The 21308-nt window shown below is 35.0% G+C and overlaps 1 protein-coding gene across 1 annotated transcript; it reads right to left on the minus strand.

Moving 5' to 3' along the window:
* Nucleotides 1-6069: 6069 nt before the first annotated feature.
* Nucleotides 6070-16247, minus strand: ric3a (RIC3 acetylcholine receptor chaperone a). Its single transcript, XM_056462956.1, has 6 exons — nt 16047-16247; nt 14474-14682; nt 12446-12524; nt 11780-11867; nt 6966-7111; nt 6070-6887 (listed from the first exon to the last, which is right to left on the minus strand). The coding sequence occupies exons 1-6, from the start codon at nt 16162-16164 to the stop codon at nt 6070-6072; spliced, it is 1458 nt and encodes a 485-aa protein (XP_056318931.1). The 5' UTR covers nt 16165-16247.
* Between the last annotated feature and the right edge of the window lie 5061 nt (nt 16248-21308).

The raw sequence follows: 21308 nt of genomic DNA on the forward strand, positions 1-21308 counted from the left end.
TATATACCCCCCAAATGCTGTAAAAATGTTACAAAACAAAACGTTTTATGCGTTTTATAATTTATATCCACCCCAAATACTGTAAAAATGTTACAAAACCAAACGTTTTAAGCGTTTTATAATATATACCCCCCCCCAAATGCTGTAAAAATGTTACAAAACCAAACATTTTAAGCGTTTTATAATATATATACCCCCCCAAATGCTGTAAAAATGTTACAAAACAAAACGTTTTAAGCGTTTTATAATATATATCCACCCCCAAATACTGTAAAAATGTTACAAAACCAAACGTTTTAAGCATTTTATAATATATATCCACCCCCAAATACTGTAAAAATGTTACAAAACCAAACGTTTTAAGCATTTTATAATATATATCCACCCCCAAATACTGTAAAAATGTTACAAAACAAAACATTTTATGTGTGTTTCACACTTGTTTCATGTGATTTGTTTCAAGTGAAGCTCATGTGTTTTTTCTGTAAGGAGCCATTCTCAAATAAATGTGGTCTTGTGCTCGGTTTATAAGGTGAACATGATCATTGATGTAAGAGAGACATGCACATTTTTTGTGTATACTGTCCATCTGTTTCTCTCAATCAGATATGCATTCACATTAAGAAACAAGCTTAGATCAAGCAGTGGATGATTTCTACTTAACATTTTATAAACGAGGCCCTAGTTGCACAGTTCTGAAAGCCCACTAAGTTCTAAATGGTGTCAGAAGTGTGTGAGGGTCAATATCAGGGTAAGTACATTATCATCTCATACTGACCCACTACATTTGTGTGGGGATGTACTGAATGGAGCACTTTATTCAGAGATTAATGGTGGAAAGCTGTAAATATCGTGCCTTTGGACGAAACACTTGTGATGCTTGAAGTTGGTGAGATGCTACATCAGTTTTCTTCAGCCATCACGCAGCTTCTGTCTTGTGTATTTCCAGTAGTTTCCAGAATGATCAGGTTTAGTTGCCTGCTTGTGGATTAGTTCCAAAATAGAGAAACTGCTTTTTTGACACAGCGGCGTACGACTAGTGTGTTTACATGCACTTCAAACAGTTTCATTTCTGTTGATGATGAAAACGTGGTCTCACAGAAGCTGATCATAGCTCAGTTATAACTGTGCATGTAAACACACTGAGCGACACAGTTTGATCAAGTCTTCTTACATTACCTGCTGCATGAGGATAGTTGTGAAAAATGTGGATCTAACAACCTGTCAGTGGAATTTACACACACAAAAAAATGTAATGCATAACATAATGGCACACTTCTGTCTTTGCTAAACAATATTGATGAATGAAGAAGGGAAATACGTGAAATTGTATAATACGTGTGGCAGTTTAACTGACAAAAATCAAAAACCTGCTGCTTTAAAGCATTGTAGAAGTGTTTGGATGGCTAAACCGAGTCAATAGCTCAGCTCTAGCACACATTAGCATGCTTTGAGGTTTATTTTGAGCATACTATATTTCATTCCAGTCCCATTTGAACATCACCGCAAAATCTTGCCATGGTCTAAAATGTAATTCTGGGTTCTAACCAAAAGCAAATTAAGTATTCATGTAATCAGATTAGATACAAAGTCGATAGCTATGTTTCCATCCAAAGACGTGAATTAAACGTATGCATAAAACTGGAATATCGCATAAAAGATGTGTAAATAAAGCAGCGTTTCCATCCATCAAGTCAAAGAGAGCAAAATCATCACTTCCTGATTAACTGGCACCAAATATCAACAGTAAAAATGGAATTTACTGCAGTAGGGGAAACTGCATGAATCTTTTCTTCATTTAATAAATGACTTGTGTCTCAGAAGACACGCAGTGAACACGTGGTGGCATTTGAAGGTGTCAGACATGGAGCACAGACGCTCTTGGCAGTTCTGGAGGTAATTGATAATATAAAAACACTAATACTGAAATATTTAAGGCATTTTAAAATGACTAAAACAACATTTCAGATGTTTTACAATGTGCTAAGCCTGTTGGTTTGGCACATTTTTATCATCACATGATCTCTTATAACAAAATCACATGACCTAATGTGCAAACTGAAATTTGTTCGGTAAAAGTGTTTCCATTGTAGTTTATGTGCATCTTTTCTTATCAAATGAAACGTTTATCTTACTCAGTTATGTGCATTTTTTATATTGATACGCATCTTGGCATTTCTATCAACCATTTTTTTTAAGCACATATCCAAAATGTGCATAAAAATTGGTGGATGGAAATATAGCTAATGCAAACCTGCCGAATATGACTCAATCGAAAAAAGAAATTCAGCTTGAACGGAAAATTCACTCAAGATGAAAAACATTCTGTGAGTAATCTAGAGCAAGTGATGCAGTGCTTTGCATATGGTGTGAACCCAGCATTGCACCATTAACATTTAAACGAATGTGTTCCTAAGAAATTATTTTTGATAGTTTTTTCCACTTGGTATTAACAATAATTTTTCAGTAACCTGATCTCAAGTGGTCAGTAGCTACGTTTCCATCCACCTATTTTTATGTGTATTTTGTATATGCGCATAAGAAAATTGGTAGATAGAAACGCCAAGATGTGCATAAGTTTTGAAAATACACATGAAAAACATATGCGCATAATTGAGGATAAACTTTTTATTCCATAGGAATAGAATGCGCATAAACTACGATGGAAACATTTCACCAAACACATTTCAGTATGTGCATTAAAAAAGGTCATGTGATTTTGTTAGAAGAGATCATGTGATGATGATAAAAATGTGTGTGAATGGATAAACCAGCAGGCTGAGCACATTGTAAAACAGCTGAAATGTTGTTTTGGTGATTCTAAAATGCCTTAAATATTTCAGTATTAGTGTTATTATATTATTAATTACCTCCAGAACTGTTTAAGAGCGTCTGTGCTATTATATAAAGAAAAGATTGACGCAGCTTCTCCTACTGCAGTAAATTGCGTTTTTACTGTTGATATTTGGCGCCAGTTAATCAATAAGTGACGATTTTGTTCTCTTTGACTTGTTGGATGGAAACGCTGCTTTATTCTTTATTTTCTTAGTCTTTCATGCAATAATCCAGTTTTGCGCATAAATTTCATTAGCATATTTGGGTGGAAACAAATTAGTAAAGACTCTTTACCGTTTCCACCTGGTATTATCATGCATTCAATTATCTCTATTATTTTGTCACACTTTACAGTTCATCACTTTTTCAGGAGTGCTCAGTGTGATGCTCCAGTACTAGTGAATGGACAAAAATCACAGCAAAAAAGCAAACAATCCATTAGTTTTTGTACAGTTCAGCAAAATGACTACCTTGTTTTGTTGCGTTTTTTTTCAAATCACATCCCAAAATGAGCACATTCTGTTAGTAGACAAAAAAAGGTGTTTTTTTCTTGTTTCTTGAACACATTTGACAATGAGCATGAGCATCCATTTCCCATGAGAAACTCTTTTACACTAGTATTTGGCATTGTTTACTATAATTTTAAGAAAACACATCTTAACGGCCAATGTAAAGAGAACTGATGAGTGCTCCTTTAATTTGTTGTCCATCGCACAGGAGAGAGAAAATACGTAAGTGCATTTAACTTGAAAACATAATGTTTAGATTGCTAGAATGTCAGAAACAAATCAAGATAAAGACCGGAAATGTTCCTCACACATGGCATACTTTTTAATTATTATTATTTGGTCATAATGTTGTACTGTAGCTTCAAACATCATCTCTCTCTCTTTTTTTTGAAGATATACCCTCCCCAGAAAAGTATTTTTAATATTACTTTTTTAGAAAAGAATATAAAATATATATATTTAATTATTTGGCCAAAATGAAAAGAAATCTATGTAAGGTCTGAACATTAGTTTTTTTTAAACTGCCTCGTGATACCATTCCAGCACTTTCTATACTTCATGTAATGCTCTAACAGTGCATTCGCTGTAAATGGTTAAGAACACTGAGAATGATCTGTTTCTCTGCTATTTTTTATCTGTTTGAAAAGAGATCTCACCACTTTTGTGTTAAAGTGATAATGTATAACTGTTATGTCACGCTGTTTTGTAAAATGTGTACATTGGTCAATATACAGTGTTTGTATACGGTACTCAAGATATGAAAAAATAAATCTGAGCGTGGATTCTCAAATATTGAAGATTGAATCATTGTGTTTGCCGTACTTCAGTGCTGTTGAAATGATGTCCACACAAAGCCAATTCTGATTACAGGAAATTTATTGGCAAATATTTTCTTCTTGTCCTAAAAATGCTTATTTTGACACAGCAAGCTCTACAAACATTCCCTAACCATTCTTAGAAACATTCTTTTTTTCCTAGAAAAGCCTGAACGGTTACAGAGAAAGCGTTTCCGAAGTGAGACTGACTCACAGCGTGGTTCATACAGAGGTCTAGAAGGGAACAGAACAGCCTTGTTTGATGTTGACAGGTGGGTCACTTCTTCACCTTTTCTTTCTTGTGACGCATCCTAAGAGTCCCAGAGGCTTGACCTTTGGAAGACTCTGACTTATTTGAAATGATGCTTACCTTAGGTTGGTACGTTTGTAGGAAGTCAATCAGGTCTACTTCCTGTTCGTCAGGATCGCATTCCACATCATCATTAAATCCCAGGCTTTCTGCCTCCATCAGCAGATCCTTCTCATCTGTCTCTTCCTGTCCTTCTTCATGTTGCTCTTCCTCTTCTTCTTAACTTTTTTCCATTTTCATGCTCTTTTTTTCCATCCTCCTCTTTTTCTCTATCATGTTCTTCTTCTTCCTCTCTCTCATACTTGAATAAATAAATCTGAGTGTGGATTTCTGCATCTCAAATATTGAAGATTTGAATAATTGTGTTTGCAGTAGTTCAACGCTGTTGAAATGATGTCCACACAAAGCCAATTCTGGTCACAGGAAATTTATTGGAAAATATTTTCTTCCTGTCCTAAAAATGCATATTATGACACAACATGCTCTACAAATGTTCCCTAACCATTCTTAGAAACATTCTTTTTTTCTAAAGAAGCCTAAATGGTTACAGAGAAAGTGTTTCCAAAGTGAAGTTTCACAGTGTGGTGCATACACAGGCCCATAGCCAGCCGATTGAAAGGGGTGGGTCTTTTGTGTTCACGTTTTTTGCAAAATTGAACCTTTTTTGCAGTTATTCGCCTCATTTTCTATTCAATTGTGCGTTTTAGTGACATTTTAAGAACTAATCTTTGATGGATCAGCTTGTCGGATGGGGATCATAACCATACTTTTTTTATGCACCAATAACATTTCCTACAGTTTTATTAAAGTGCTCACCATACTATTTATTACGAAGTATCTATTTACAAATTTGGATTTAAACTGTAAGTTAATCCAGTTTATTAATATTGTTACGAGATTAGCATTTAAAAAAATGAATAAGTATGAAAAAATACTTATTTTTCAATGCAAATTTATCATCATCCATCATTTAAAAAACAATGGAATCTGTTAAAACTGTTTTAAAATAAAAACTGTAGCCTATGGGCAAATAAAAGCTAGCAAGCTCATTCAACTTTGCTCGGTCAAAATTTGGCCACTTGGATAATCAATTGTCATGAGACTGGTCTTGCAGATTTCTTGAATCATACAGAGAACATGGATATCATTTATTCCCTAATTGACACGGCTTCCTGTCCACCATCCTGAATTAGTTTGAAAATCTCTTGTTTTGAACTCTCCATAGATCGTTAGCCCAATTTCCACCAAATTTGACTGAAAATTGAAAATTGAAATTTGACCATGCTGCCAAAAAGATATAGAATTTTCCATTTGCTCTGTAGCTTGTTGCCTTGCTTGTTTATGATGTGGCCACTGGGCTGCTTGGCCCCGATTATTGCTGCTTGCAGCTATATTTAAAAATTAAATGTGTCTTAAAGCCGCCTTCTAGCTGTAATTTTATGATGGCATAGCAGTCAAAAATGGGATTAATGAGCTTGGGGTCAAATTCTAGACTTTGTCACTGGAGGGGTGGGTCTTTCGAACCCCCTGGCTACGGACCTGATACAGAGGTTTAGAAGGGAACTGAACAGAACAGCCTTGTTTTATGTTGACAGGTGGGTCACTTCTTCACCTTTTCTTTCTTGTGACGCATCCTAAGAGTCCCAGAGGCTTGACCTTTGGAAGACTCTGATTTATCTGAGATGACGGTTACCTCAGGTTGATACGTTTGCAGGAAGTCAATCAGGTCTACTTCCTGTTCGTCAGGATCGCATTCTACATCATCATTAAATCCCAGGCTTTCTGCCTCCATCAGCGGATCCTCCTCTTCCTTCTCTTCTGTCTCTCCCTGTCCTTCTTCATCATGTTGCTCTTCCTCCTCTTCCTCCTCCTCCTCCTCGTCCTCTTCTTCTTCATCTTCTTCCTCACGGTCTTCACTTTCTCCATTTTCATCCTCTTGATTTTCCTCATCCTCTTCTTCTCCTTCATGTTCTTCTTCTTCCTCTTTCTCATACATGCAGCCAACAGCGCCCCCCTTTGGATAATGGAAGACATGTCTGTGATCGCTGAAGGTGATTTGTCGTCTCCTCCTGCTTTGTTTCTCTTCTCTTTCATCTGAATACTCGAGCCCGTCATCATCTTCATCAAAACTTTTAGGAAGGCAGGGCTGGTCCTCTCCGATGTCTTCCTCTTCATCTTCCTCTTCTTCTTCTTCCTCTTCATCTTCCTCATCCTCTTCATTATCCTCCAGGTTTAGTTCCTCATTGGCGCACGTGTCATCAGCAGTCTCCTCCTCCTCTACTTCTTCTTCTTTCTCCATTCTCTCAGCAAGTTCCTCAGCTGTGAGTATGACTTGGTCTGGTTCTTCCAGTATAACACTGGGATATCTGCGTCTGCGGGAGGGGATTTTGTATTCGGGGTAGGTCTCGTCTGGATAGCCTTGGGAAGCAGCAAACAAAATTAAGCTAAGGACCAAACAACAGTGGACCCAACACATACTGTAGCCTTGAGGTATACCTTCCCAGTCGGCATTGTAAGGGGCCTCCTCAGCCTCTTCCTCCGGTGTCGCTCCCTCTCGCAGTTGTCTCTCCCGCATCATCTGAGTGATCTCCTTCAACTGCTTCAGCTTCCTCTCCTCTCGCCTCCGTGTGCTTCGACGTGACCTGAAGTCAGAACCAGTGAGTCAGACAACAACATGCAAACACAGCCACTGCAATGGCAAAACCAATTAAATAGAACCATATTTTTGTTAATTATTTAATAATAGTAATAATATTATAATATACAGCAAGGTGGCGCAGTGGGTAGCACAATCGCCTCACAGCAAGAAGGTCGCTGGTTCGAGCCCCATCTGGTTTCCCCCACAGTCCAAAGACATACTGTACGGTATAGGTAAATTGGGTAGGCTAAATTGTCTGTTGTGTATGTGTGAGTGAGAGTGACTGGATGTTTCCCAATGATGGGTTGCAGCTGGAAGTGGATCTGCTGTATAAAACATATGCTGGATAAACTGGAGGTTCATTCCGCTGTGGCGACCCTATTTTAATAAAGCTAAAAAGAAAATGAATGAATAAATTATATTATTAGTATTTATTTTCAGTTCAGTTCTTTGGCGCTCTACCGTAATACGCAGTATATGAGCAACCGCCAAAATAATTGGCGGCTAGAATGACCGTTCTTTTTGACTTGGTGGCTGGCCTGACCACAGTGTCTTGAGGGGGAAAATTTGTGGGGTTTTCTGTTTCTGTTTGCCTAAATAATGTGCTATTTTTTTCTATTAGATACAGATATGAACTTTTTTACCCTGTGATTTCAATAGAACCTTGATTTTAAGTGTACTTCTTTGTAATCTCGTTTTAATATTATTTTGTTATATGCTATATACAAAAACTAGAATAAATACATAAAATTTATTTAAAGCATTAGAGTTCAGTTAACACAAAAACTGTATAAATAATTCATTCATAACTCATCCGGGGCGACGCAAGAAGTTCGCTGGTTCGAGCCTTGGCTGGGTCAGTTGGCATTTCTGTGTAGAGTTTGCATGTTCTCCCTGCGTTCACGTGGGATTCCTCCGGGTGCTCCGGTTTCCCCCACAGTCCAAACACATTCGGTACAGGTGAATTGGGTAGGCTAAATTGTCCGTAGTGTGAATGAGTGTGTGTATGGATGTTTCCCAGAGATGGGTTGCAGCTGGAAGGGCATCCGCTGCGTAAAACATATGCTGGATAAGTTGGCGGTTCATTCCGCTGTGTCGACCCCAGATTAATAAAGGGACTAAGCCGAAAAGAAAATGAATGAATGAATGACTAACTCATCCGGTTTGAGTTCTGCTGAATATATGAGTAACTATAACTCATTTTCATTAAGTCAAAGTAACTTTTTGAAAAGATTATGAGTTAAACTAACTTAATTCATTTAGTGATTTTCACTATTAGGTTTTACAATCTGAGACACATAGACATTGTAATAAAATGACAAAACCAATTAAATATAACATTATTTTAGTTAAATATTATTTTAGAGAAGTAATTGAGAAACTGCAATGCTCAGTCACACTAAACTAAGCCAAACTTTGGTAATTAAAGCAAACCACCTAGAAAGCCGCAGTCACATGGCGCTTTTCGCCCCATAGACTTCCGTTCATACACATGAAACTGCAGCAGACCGGAAATGCAAGCTTATGCGACAAGTCTTGCATTTTGCTGCGTTTTAAAGGTCAAGCTTGGTGAACTCTGACCTGCGAAATCACATCACGTCATTGTCAAAACGTGACCTCTCTGAACAGAAATGTAAAATATGGAGTCAGACAACAGTCACTTTATCAGTGACTATGTTTACATGGACATAAGTAATCAAATTACTTGTCTTAATCTGAATAAGACCGCAGTGATAAATGATACCGAATTATACTACACACTGTATTGGAAAACACCCTCTGCAATTCACAATGCAGATGTCTGTGGTCTTTCACTGAGTTGGTTGGTGCAGAGAATAGTGTCAAACAGCCTTGTGTGTGTATAGACACACATAGAAAATCCTACATGATGATGATGTAAGAGGCTAAATTATTATATGGGTTTGTTTACATGACAAAACATGTATTTTTGACTCAAGAAGGTCCATACTGACTCCAAAGGCAGATACTGATAAGATCAGGGCCTGGTGTGTGGACTTTGGGGGTTTTACGATGTGGTCACATGTTGATTGGTCAGTTTGAATGTCTCAACATTTGGGCTTTAGTCACATGGTCAAGAAAGATACAAAATAGGTGGTAAAACGCTGCTCTGCCTCTTTTCTTTTCCTGACCTGTCTTTCCTGGTCTGCTTTCCTCCTCTGCTCCTCTCCTCCTCTGAATCTTCTTTGACTCTACTGCAATCAGGCTAACTTCTGGGCCTGGTCTCTTTGTCTCTCTCTCCCTCCCCCTGTGTCATTCTACCTCTGGTAACTTTAATTTTACATTTAGGCTGGGTACAATTTATATCATATGTTTTATCATTTCATATTTGATCATTTTATACAGTTATTTTGTAACTAATTCAGTTGTAACCATAGAGAATTATTGTCATTAAATCATCTCATTTTCAAGTATTTGTGAATTACTTTTGATTTAACATCAACACTTAACTGTTCCATATTGCAATACAATACAATCACATAATATAAACGCTCTCCCACATTTACAGCTATTAATACTAATATAAGATTGCAGAAGAATGGTTTGACTAGAATGTACAGTTTTTTACCATCTATACTGATAACTTTTTAGTCATTCGGCAGAACTACAGTTCGAACCGCTGTGGTTTAAAACCCAATCTTACAATGACATGTCTGTATTGCACTTCAATAATTAGACTAAAATCGGCATACTCCACATGACATGACATGATTTCTGTTTATTTCGATTATGACTTTAATCAGAGGTAAAAGCTAAAAATCACGTTTACATGGTAAAATCTTAATTAGAGTATTGTCCTAATTGCATTAAAATCTGGTTATTTATGTCCATGTAAACATTCTCAATGTTGTTTTATCCTGTCGCAGTAGGACAGAATTTCGCAAGCACAAACTCTTATGTGACCATGGCTATAGACTTGTTGAGGGTCAATTAGCTGTCAACTATTATTAGACTGTAAAAATCTATACATTTTTACTGTATGTAGGTATACGGCAAATGCAAAGTTACTCATTTAATGTATATATTTTAACAGTTTGTGCATTACTTGAAAATCAGTTGGAGGCCTAATATACATCCGGCGCAATAAGGCGCAAGACGTGTTTAGTGTGATTTGTTGCTATTTTCAGACCAGCGCAACCCTACGTTTCCTGTTTTGTGCCACGTTGTTTAAATAGCAAATCCATTCAAATTAAAATGTTATAAAAATGATTATTTTCTACAAAAATATAAAAACCACTGCCTCCATGCTTTTTTCATGTTGGGGGGCTTTTTTCAGTTTATTGATGACAATTTGCTTTTGTATAATGTTATTATTAGTCTTATTTATTATATGCATATTTATTTTTGTTTTAATAAAACAAGTTTAGGAGTTTTGAAGTCAGTGTCACCATATGGGGCATACGAATAGGACATGTGGTTGAAGATAACTCAGTTTTTGACCACACTTTGCCATTATTGTTCATTTATTAGTTTGCTGGAAATTAGAACTTTGTAGATTGATATACTGTCTCAAAGCGTGACCTCTTAACTGAGTTGAAGGAATGTAAACATTAAATCTGCAAAATTTTAATAAAGTGTACACATTTTGAAGGTATTACACGTTAAATTGTTTTTGTATGTTTGGTTAGGTTTTTGTTTTACTAAAAGATACTGCAGAGTGTGACATCATTTAAGAGCTATTACAGGGTCCACAGAGGTTTATAATTTGCAAAAACATAAAAAAATATGGGAACATTTGGAAAGCAGGTCAGTGGAATTTGAAAAACATTTTGTGTGAAGAGCCCATTAGCATATATTAAGCAGACACTGTATTAATACTCTAAGACTGGTAGATGACGTGTTTTTGCAAAACTACCAGAAAATCTAAAGTAGAAGTGTATGTAATATAATATTTTCAGTAGATTTGAAAGTTTAGTTAATGTTAGCTACACTCAAAAAAATGTATTACAAGTTAAAATTAGCTGAAACAACACAATTCTTGAGTTTTTTGGTGGACAACTTAATTGTTTTATGTTCAATCCACTTACATTTGTCATGTTAACTTAATCGATTTGTGTTGGGACAATGAATGAACCCTGCATTTTTTACAGTGTGATGCAAGACTACTCTTGAAAGCCTTGATTAGTTGGATCAGCTGTGTTTGAATAGGGTCAGAACAAAACCGTGCAGAGCTGCGGTCCTCCAGGTATTGAGTTTGAGACCTATGCATTACACTGTAAAAAATGCAGGGTTCATTCATTGGGAATAGAGTTTGAGACCTATGGTGTAATGTATGAACAAACAACTAACAATACATTTCTTACAGTATTTAATCATCTTTGTTAATGTCAGTTAATGGAAATGTTCATTGTTAGTTTATGTAAACTGACGGTGCATCAACTAATGTTACGAAGCATGAATTTAGATTTTTATTAAGGTATTAGTAAATGTTGGACTATGATTAAAAAATGCTGTATGAGAATAGTTTATTATTAGTAAATACAGTACATTAACTAATGAAACCTTATTGTAAACTGTGACCGCTTAAACTAATACCTAGGATAATCGCCTTCATCAAATTGCCTCTTTTTCGCTGTAATGGCATGCAGACTGTATCAGTTCTCTGATCAGTAAGGATAGATGGTAGATAGAGAGAAATGTGATGTGTTTTTACCTGGCAGACGGGTGGACAACTTTAGATATCCTCTTTTCTCTGGCCTTTTCACTCATTCTGGCCTGCAGCTGCACCAACTGACAAGTAGCTGCCAGGAAGACAATTGAAGGAGGTTTACAATCACGTCAGATGCAGAGATTCACTCAGTCAAAAGTGTGGCTGCCAGATCTCCGTATTCTCATTGTTGCACATAAACAAACCCTGGCTTAAATTTTTTTCTATCATTATTAATTTGTTGGAATAGTTTTTAGCATTTCATACAGGGAGTAAGCACAGAGCTGATGCTCCGTCAGTCGCTCCCTCCACCCTTTGGCATCTATTTGATGAATAGAGCTAAACCTCTTACTACTGATCCAAAAGACATGCCGTTAATTGGTATTAGGAGCTTCTAGGCTTATAAAACATTACTTCTGATTGCTAATCCGACTAAAAGCGAATAAAAGGGAGAGAACAAAGCTTGTCAGGTCTTGGAAGGGATCTTAATCTACCTTATCTGGAGTTGCATGTGGTTTAGCTACCGATGTGTGCTGATATAAGTGAAGAAAGAAATGCGATTTGTTTTTTTTTTAAAGGTTAACTTGACAAAATGGTGGCATTAGGATGATCTAGCATGTTAATTAGGTGTATAATGCTGTTGATCTAGGGTTGAGAAGTGTGCACACTCACGCATCTCTTCAAATGTGTATTGTGACTGCAGCAAAGGGAATCTGCAGCCCTGTCGATGAGGTTTGTCCTTAGAGGTCAGCTGTTGAAAGATCAATGTAAATGTCATTGACTCTGCATCTTAAGAGCAGATATACAAGCATAACCACATTTAAAAAGAACTATGGGAATACAATATGCTAATTTTTATTTATTACAGCAGATGTTGATCACTTCAGAGGTATGAATACCAAGATATTTTAACTTCAAGAAATGTGCTCAAAAGTGACAGTGAAGGCATTTATGAGATTTCTACTTCAAATGAATGCTTTGCTTTTGAACTTTCTATTAATCAAAGTATCCGGATAAAAATCTGCATATCAGAATGATTTTTAAAGAATCTTGCGACACTAAAGGCAAGCGTAATGACTTCTGAAAATTCATCTTTGATGGCAGATGATTAAGCTATGTGTTAAAATATATTACAAGAAGAAATAGGGATTTTTAATTGTAATGATATTTTACAATATTACAATTTTGTAAACTATTTTTGCTATAGCGAAAAGGTCATTTTTCAGCTCTGAGACTGTTGATCAAATCTAAAAAAAATTTTGTTATCTGTTGGCATTAATTCATTTTAAACACTCATGTTTAATAGCAGAATTCATAAACAAACTACATTACCCATGATGCTGTACAGAAAATTGCTGCAGCTTATATATTTTTGTATATGTGCATATTTTGTCATTTATAATATTATTCTTTTATTTTATACATTATTTATACATTATCTTTTTATGTTTATGCAAATTATGTGATACACTTTGGTTTGTGGCTTATAATGCTTTTTTAGGATCCCAATCACACTGTAAAGACAATTCTTGCTGTCTTATTTTTTTGTTGTTGAATCAAATAGACTTTTCTAATAATCTCAACTTATATCAATGACAAAAATATTTAACAAGCTAACATTTGTATAACTTAAAAATAGTTGAAACCTGATTAACTTAACAAGTAACACACACACACACACATACACACACACACACACACTACCTGACAAAGTCTTGTCGCCTATCCTGGTTTTAGGAACAACAAATAATAACTTGACTTTAGTTGGTCATTTGGTATCAGAAGTGGCTTATATAAAAAATGCTAAAGCCTGTAGATTACGCTTATTTTATCAAAAATATAATATGATCATGCCTTGATTTTTAATTATTTCATTAGGACACTACAGTCTGACTATGCTTAGACAAAAGTCTTGTCACTTAACAGAAATAACGTACAGTATAGGATTTAAAGTCATGGTGCAGTGAAAAAATAATTAATACCCCAGACATGCTCAATAATGTTCATCTCTGGTGACTGGGCTGACCAATCCTGCAGCACCTTGACCTTTTTTGCTTTCAGGATCTTTGATATGGAGGCTAAAGTATGAGAAGGAGACGCTATCCTGCTGAAGAATTTGCCCCCTCCTGTGATTTGTAATGTAATGGGCAGCACAAATGTCTTGATACCTCAGGCTGTTGATGTTGCCATCCACTCTGCAGATGTCTCACATGGCCCCACACTGAATGAAACCTCAAATCATGATTTTTCCTTCACCAAACTTGATTGATTTCTGTGAGAATCTTGGGTCCATGATGTTTCCAATAGGTCTTCTGCAGTATTTGTGATGATTGAAATGCAGTTCAACAGACGATTCATCAGGAAAATCTACCGTCTGACACTTTTCCAAATGATCAACTAGAAGTCAAGTTATTATTTGTTGCTATTACAATTGGGATCAACGACAAGACTTTGTCAGATAGTATACACACATATATATATATATATATATATATATATATATATATATATATATATATATATATATATATATATATATGGTAAAAACTAATAAAAGAATATACATCCAGAAACAGCACTACTGAAAAAGTGGACAGGCTCTACTGCACTCTTTTAAAGCACCCACTTGGTCTTTTCTCTATGTCGATACTAATTATTATTACAGGAGGGCTGCTGAACTGAGCAGATTTCTCGACTCACCTTGACGAACAGGTAAATGATGTAAAGGAAGATCCCGAAGCCATAAACAGGGATGACCTGACCCAGAAGATTGGGCTTTTTAACACCTTTGAAACTGGCAATGGCATCTGGGCTGTAATGCTTGATGTAATGAGAGTCTGTGTCCCAGTGATCATGATCTTCAGACAGAGAATGGATGTGTCGTGATGGAGGTAAATGCCCTGGTCCAACTTCAAGAAAAAAAAAGACAGAAGGTAACCTATGATCAATATTGTTTATACACTCCAATCAAACAACTACATATATATTTTTGTAGTACAGTTGGTCGTTGATAAACATTTTTTAAAGCAGGGGGGGGGGGGGGGGGGCATATTTTGTTTGTCATTTTTTAAAACGTTTTTTAGAGGAGGATTTTGGGTCTTTATATAAATACATATTAATAAATACATTCATTTTCCTTTGGCTTAGTCCATTTATTAATCAGGGGTCGCCACAGTGGAATGAACCGCCAACTTATCTAGGATATGTTTTACACAGCGGATACCCTTCCAGCTGCAACCCAGTACTAGGAAACATCCATACACACTCATTCACACCCATACACTACGGCCAATTTAGTTTATTCAATTCACCTATAGCACTTGTCTTTGGACTGTGGGGGAAACCAGAGCACCTGGAGGAAACCCACGCGACCACAGGGAGAACATGCAAACTCCACACAGAAATGCCAACAGACGCAGCTGGGGCTCGAACCAACGACCTTCTTGCTGTGTGGCGACAGTGCTAACTACCGTGCCATCCCAAAATAAATGCATTCTTTTTATTTAAAAAATAACTTTGTACAATAACTATCATGTAGGCCTATAATCAGGTAAATGTAGAAAGTTAGTTTTTTTGTGCTGCTAAAGTGAAGATTTGACAATGCAGAAAAAAAAAAAACTTTTGATCTCACTGCAATTAAAATCTACCTGCACAAACTGATAAAATGTGACAAAAGAAATATTAAAGTTGTATTTTGGATATCTGCTTTCTTACACAGGAAAAAAAAATATCAATTATAATAACCCCAAAATCTCTATATTGTCTGGTGCATGAAACCGTTTTTGCCTGTAGCGTCCAGCCTTAAAATAATTTAATGGATATTACTCTAAAAATTAAAATCAATGAAATATAATTAGGACAAATGTACATTCACTTTAAAAAGTTACTTTTTCCAGGCATAGAAATCTGTTTTAAAAAGTCTTGATATATTTCCATGTCTCCATTATCCATATATTTTCCAGCGTCTCTGAAAGATCGCTCATGACGTGGTTTTATTTACATTTTTGTTCAGCACTTTCCCATTGTAACAGCAACATCAAAATATGAAACAAACAAACATTGAAAAAACAAAGAAAAAAAGATGTCATTAGGAATAAATAGGGACAGGTGTGTTGTGACAACAACATTGGGATAGGATAGGAGTTCCTCGAGAGTTTGGAGGAGGTTGAGGTTGAAAGGACCTGCACAGAGATCACAGGGACGGTCAAATCAGCACTCACATTATTGACACAGTAAATGGAGGGTGAGGGATTACATTGCCTCATGATCTTACCATCCGACCGCACTGCTTCTTTCTTCACTCTGGGTAAAAATAACCTGGGCAGGAATAAAGACATGCAGAGGACGAGGCAGGAGACGAAGGTGATCTTCTGACACGTGGAAATCGCCATATCGATAGCAGAGAGAGAGAAAAGACGCCGCAGAGCAAACGGTGACAGACGTCAACATCACGACATCACTTCTGTCCCGATGACGCGGAAAAACATTAATCCGACATCCGGGTGAGATTAAATTGACGACACATTAAACCACAAACTCTCTCAGAATCACTAATCATTTTCCTGACTTGTTATTAACCTGTTTTTGAGACATGTACAGCCTTTTATTCTGTTTTGAACTTTTTGCTTTGTATTCCCCGTTGAAACCAAATCAAAGCGTCACAAACATCTCTTTTTAACCAATAATTTGGCAGTTTATGTGTGATTTGGTTTTAGTAGAAAGGTATAATTTACCAGACTCACACAGTGAGTACATATTATTCAATTTTCATTAAAACAAATAAAGTTTCCAGTAGCCTAAACTATTAAAATCTTTAGGCCTACACATTCTGATCTATTTTCCAGCAGAGATGTACTCCAAATGATGTAGCTTACATTCCACGGACATTTGGAAAAGGAAACTTTCTTATTTAATTTATTATTATTATTATTATTATTATTACTATTATTATTGGTGTAAAATGAAAGAAGTCTTGTGTTGTTGTTGTTCACATATTTGTCCAGTAGATGGCAGTGCTGTCTTGATTATTGTGATCATTTAAAGCAAAGCCTTGTATTGAGATCTCAAGTGTCAACCTAATTCATAGAGCTTTTGTGGAGATTGACAATTCAATTCGTGTAAAATAACGTGATAAAAATATTCTATATAACCTTTATGCTCGAAAGAATTAAAACGCTGACAAATGAATACCATGCATGACAATGTATGGCAAAATGAAGCACCCCATAAGATTAAATTCATTAAAGATATACATTTCAAAATAAATTTCAAAACTGGACCCAAAATATATTTGCAAAATATTTTTAAATGCATACGAATAAAAGCAGTACACTTTATATCAATACATTTTTGGTCTTTTTTTCCATTGGTGAAAATGTGTTTTTAAAACATTTTAACAAGGCAATAAAGTTCGTGTGGACATACTTGAAAACTTGTTCTTTACTGCCACAATTACAAGCAAAAATCACAGCTATTTATATAACTGTACATAATTTGTTTGTAAATAATAAATACTATCACATTCTGTTGTAAGGTTGAACAATAATAATAATAATAATAATTATTATTATTATTATTAATAATAATAAACCTGATGTACATTTTAAAATGTTGGTATATGAAAGTTGAAATTTAATATATTTTCAACTTCATAAGATATATTTGTTTTTCTGAGTCTCACGGCTATACAATATATTTTAGACAGAGAAATATATGATAATCAGACCATATAATGTCAAGAATTTTTCTAACCTACAATTCATTTAAATGCATTTCTAAAATTTGTTAACACTGTATTTTGCAAAAAATAAATAAATAAATAATAATAATTATAAATAAATATATATATATATATATATATATATATATATATATATATATATATATATATATATATATATATATATATATATATATATATATATATATATATATATATATATATATGTCTTGATACTCTCGTCTAGTTTGAACAGGCTGCACAATCGTTTTGTATTTTATTTTATGAGTGTGTTTAGTAATTCGTTCATGGCACTTTTTATGATTTTTTTTTCATATCTTTTAAAAACATAAACTTTTTTTATTATTGATTAAACGGGAGTACAGAATTATACATAAAACAGTGAACAAAGGAATTAACAACAAGAATTAATCATGTACATTAAGTATTTGTTTCAGCAGTTAAAATATCTTAAGAGCTTTGGGATTACTCTATATAGAAGTTAGGGAATCATAAAAAAATTAGATCAATAAAAATTGTTTACAATTTGGCACAGTCAGCATACATTTTGTTTTGTGGATGTGGCACTTTCCAAATAAAATAAGAAATTTTGTTATTTTGTCCATTTCCAATAATCCATAAATAAAACCGTTTTATAAGTTATATTGCTACATTTATAAATATTATATTCATACACTTCAAAAAGTATAAAATGGAGGAACAAAGGAAACAAAGGAAATTTCTGAGCAAAACCATTTTGTGTAACTGCAACAGAAAATTGAATGGAGAATTGTTTCTGGCCACATTTTACAAAAACAACACAAGGGTGAAAACCCTTCCTTAAACTTACTAATAAAGTCATTGCATTGATAATATCTAATAGTTTAAAATTAATTTCTTTTACTTTATTAGGAATTATGTTTTTTTATATATATATTTTCCAAATGATGTTTAACAGAGCAAGGAAATTTTCACAGTATGTCTGATAATGTTTTTTCTTCTGGAGAAAGTCTTATTTGTTTTATTTCGGCTAGAATAAAAGCAGCTTTTAATTTATCAAAAAAAAAAAAAAAAGTCCATATTACTAGCCCCCTTTAAACTATATAATTTTTGATAGTCTACAAAACAAACCGTCGTTATACAATAACTTGCCTAATTACCCTAACCTGCCTAGTTAACCTAATTAACCTAGTTAAGCCTTTAAATGTCTCTTTAAGCTGTATAGAAGTGTTATGAAAAAATATCTAGTCAAATATTATGTACTGTCATCATGACAAACATAAAATAAATCAGTTATTAGAAATGAGTTATTAAAACTATTATGTTTAGAAATGTTGAGGGAATCGTCTTTCTGTTAAACAGAGATTAGGGAAAAAATAAACAGGGGGGCTAATAATTCTGACTTCAACTGTACATGGCTCTCTTTATGATCTTTGAACAAACATCATGCTTTAACTTAAAGTGAAATACCTTTTTGCAAAACCAAATATTTAATTTATATTAATCTACAATTCCATTATGTAAAGTTTTGCATTTCACCGCATGCAATTTTAATGAGGCCATAAAATAAGCGTTTCCAGTTTTCAAAGAAAATGTGTAAATTGAAAAAAGTGGTGATATAACGCATGTGAGCTGCTATTTCCTGCAGAGCTGGAGCTCTTCCTCCTGGCCAACTCATCTTTTATCTGTTTACTGAGCTGCTCTCTTATCAACGTTTTAACTACCTAATTATTCTTCATTAGGCTCAATTTAAGAGCAGGGAATTCAATGCCACCGAAAGTCGCACTGTATCTGACACCTCACAGAAAGGTCCGCGAGGAGAGACAAATTATGTTTTCAAAAGAACAAGGGGAAAAAATGGTTTGTCTGGCAAATCTTAGTCCTCGTATTGTTTATGCTAACAGCAAAAATATGCCATTGACTCTTATGAAATGCTCGTGCCCCTTCCTGTCGTGTGAGCGATACATTCACATACATGGCAATCAACACACCTTCGCCAAACAAAATTGCTTTCAGAAATAGCAATCGTTTTCTTTCTCTATATTCATGCAAGTGATTTGTTTTGCAATGTCACCTTACTCAGCGGTGGCGGACTTGGTTCGCATCGAACCCCTTTTGCTCTCTCTCTCTCCCTCTCTCTCCCTCCCTCTCTCTAAATCAGTCAATTTATTTCCAAATTGCAAGTTGAGTGCAGGAGCAAGGGCTTCTTTCACTACTGGGGCGAAATATTAAATCAATGCGCACTCCCATATATCGAGTGGGCTTTAATTTTTATTTAATATTGATGGGAATGAAGCTGGCTTTGAGTGTTGTGAATGACATACTGTTACAAATCCAGAGGCCTTTATATTCATGGAGGAGAGACCGGTAGATATGTGCTGTGTAGACATCAGCTGGTCGTCTTTCTCCATTGGTTAGCTTGTGAAAAAGCTCAAACGAAAAAAACAGACGGCACCTTTGAGATGCTGCTGAATAATCTGGAGTGCTTCTGGAACTGAGATTTGTTAGAGGGGAAAAATAGACGACGAATAATCTGAGTTTTTACCATGAGGTGTCAGCCGTGTTTGTGTGTGCTGGGGTAAAACATAACCGGACACTATTGCGGACGTGTTGTTGATGTATTATGTGGTGAAGAGAGGCAGCAGATGGGGATCCTGATTAAGGCTGAAACGCAGTGTAAATAGTAATCTGATCTGTAGCTGCGGTGTGCTGATTGGGCCTCGGCCAGAGAGAACTGACTTCCAGCAGCACAACACGTAAGGTTACTTGCTGTTGCGCCAATGGGTTCCAGGGTCAAAGGTCAAACTGCACAGGTGATTTTGGTAAATGGTTTGCACAGTGTGTTGCTATCAACCACCTTGTTTTAAATTATATTATAGTACTTTTAGTCATTTTTTAATTTTTTTTACTATCCCTTAAAACCTATTTTGTAAAGCTTTCAGAAATCTAAAGAAGGAAGATTAAAAAGAAAAAAAAAATCCCATTTAGAATAGGGATCCGTCCAGGTTCATTTCCACACACTAAAATAAAATAACAATAATAATAATAATAATAATAATAATAATAATAATAATAACAAGTTATTTATTTGCAAAAATAATTTTTTATGTCATTTTAACTAACAGAGGAATTAAAACCTTAAAAGGAGAATAGTTCATCCAAAATTTACAAAAAACCCAAAACCCGTCATTCACTTGTTACAAATCTATTCAACACAAAAGAAGATATTTTGAAGAAAGCTGAAAACCTCTAACCACTGACTTTCATAATGTTTATTTTTTTCCTACTATGGAAGTCAATGATTACAGGTTTTCAGTTTTCTTTAAAATGTCTTGGTTTGTGTTTAACAGAAGAAAGAAAGTGAAACCGATATAGAACAAGTTAAGGGTGAGTATATGATGACTGAACTTTCAGTTTTGAGTGAACTATCTCGTTGATTTACAGTAAATTATCAAGCTACACTCTGTAAACTCTGTAAAAAAATGGTCTGTGTAGTGTTAATGTGTGAATTCATTTGCGTTTATTTGATCATAAATACTGAAAAAGACTTATTTATATAATATTTTAGCAACAGTGTACCGTGCTGAGTGGGTACACTCTAAAAACATGAATGTTTACAAATAGTAGCAGTTCTATTTAGAATAATCAAAGCATTCTGAAAAAAGAAAAAAAAATGCTAAAATGGCTTTTTATGTTGTTGTTGTTGTTGTTGTTGTTTATGGTTCCCACCCCCCTCCTCAGCCGAATTTGTAACTATCAAAACTATTTGATTATCATTTCATTTGATTTTCTGGAGCTCACATAATATGTTACAAA

This window comes from Danio aesculapii, chromosome 7 (assembly GCF_903798145.1).
Source record: "Danio aesculapii chromosome 7, fDanAes4.1, whole genome shotgun sequence".
NCBI classification, from domain to species: Eukaryota; Metazoa; Chordata; class Actinopteri; order Cypriniformes; family Danionidae; genus Danio; species Danio aesculapii.

What these genes read in the sequence shown, in the direction of transcription:
- ric3a (XM_056462956.1), bottom strand. Translation starts at nt 16,164, where the DNA reads ATGGCGATTTCCACGTGTCAGAAGATCACCTTCGTCTCCTGCCTCGTC. An exon ending in AGAAGCAGTGCGGTCGGATG is followed by an intron (nt 14,683 to 16,046) that starts GTAAGATCATGA and finishes TTTTTCTTGAAG; the next exon opens with TTGGACCAGGGCATTTACCT. An exon ending in GTTGTCCACCCGTCTGCCAG is followed by an intron (nt 7,112 to 11,779) that starts GTAAAAACACAT and finishes TTCTGACTTCAG; the next exon opens with GTCACGTCGAAGCACACGGA.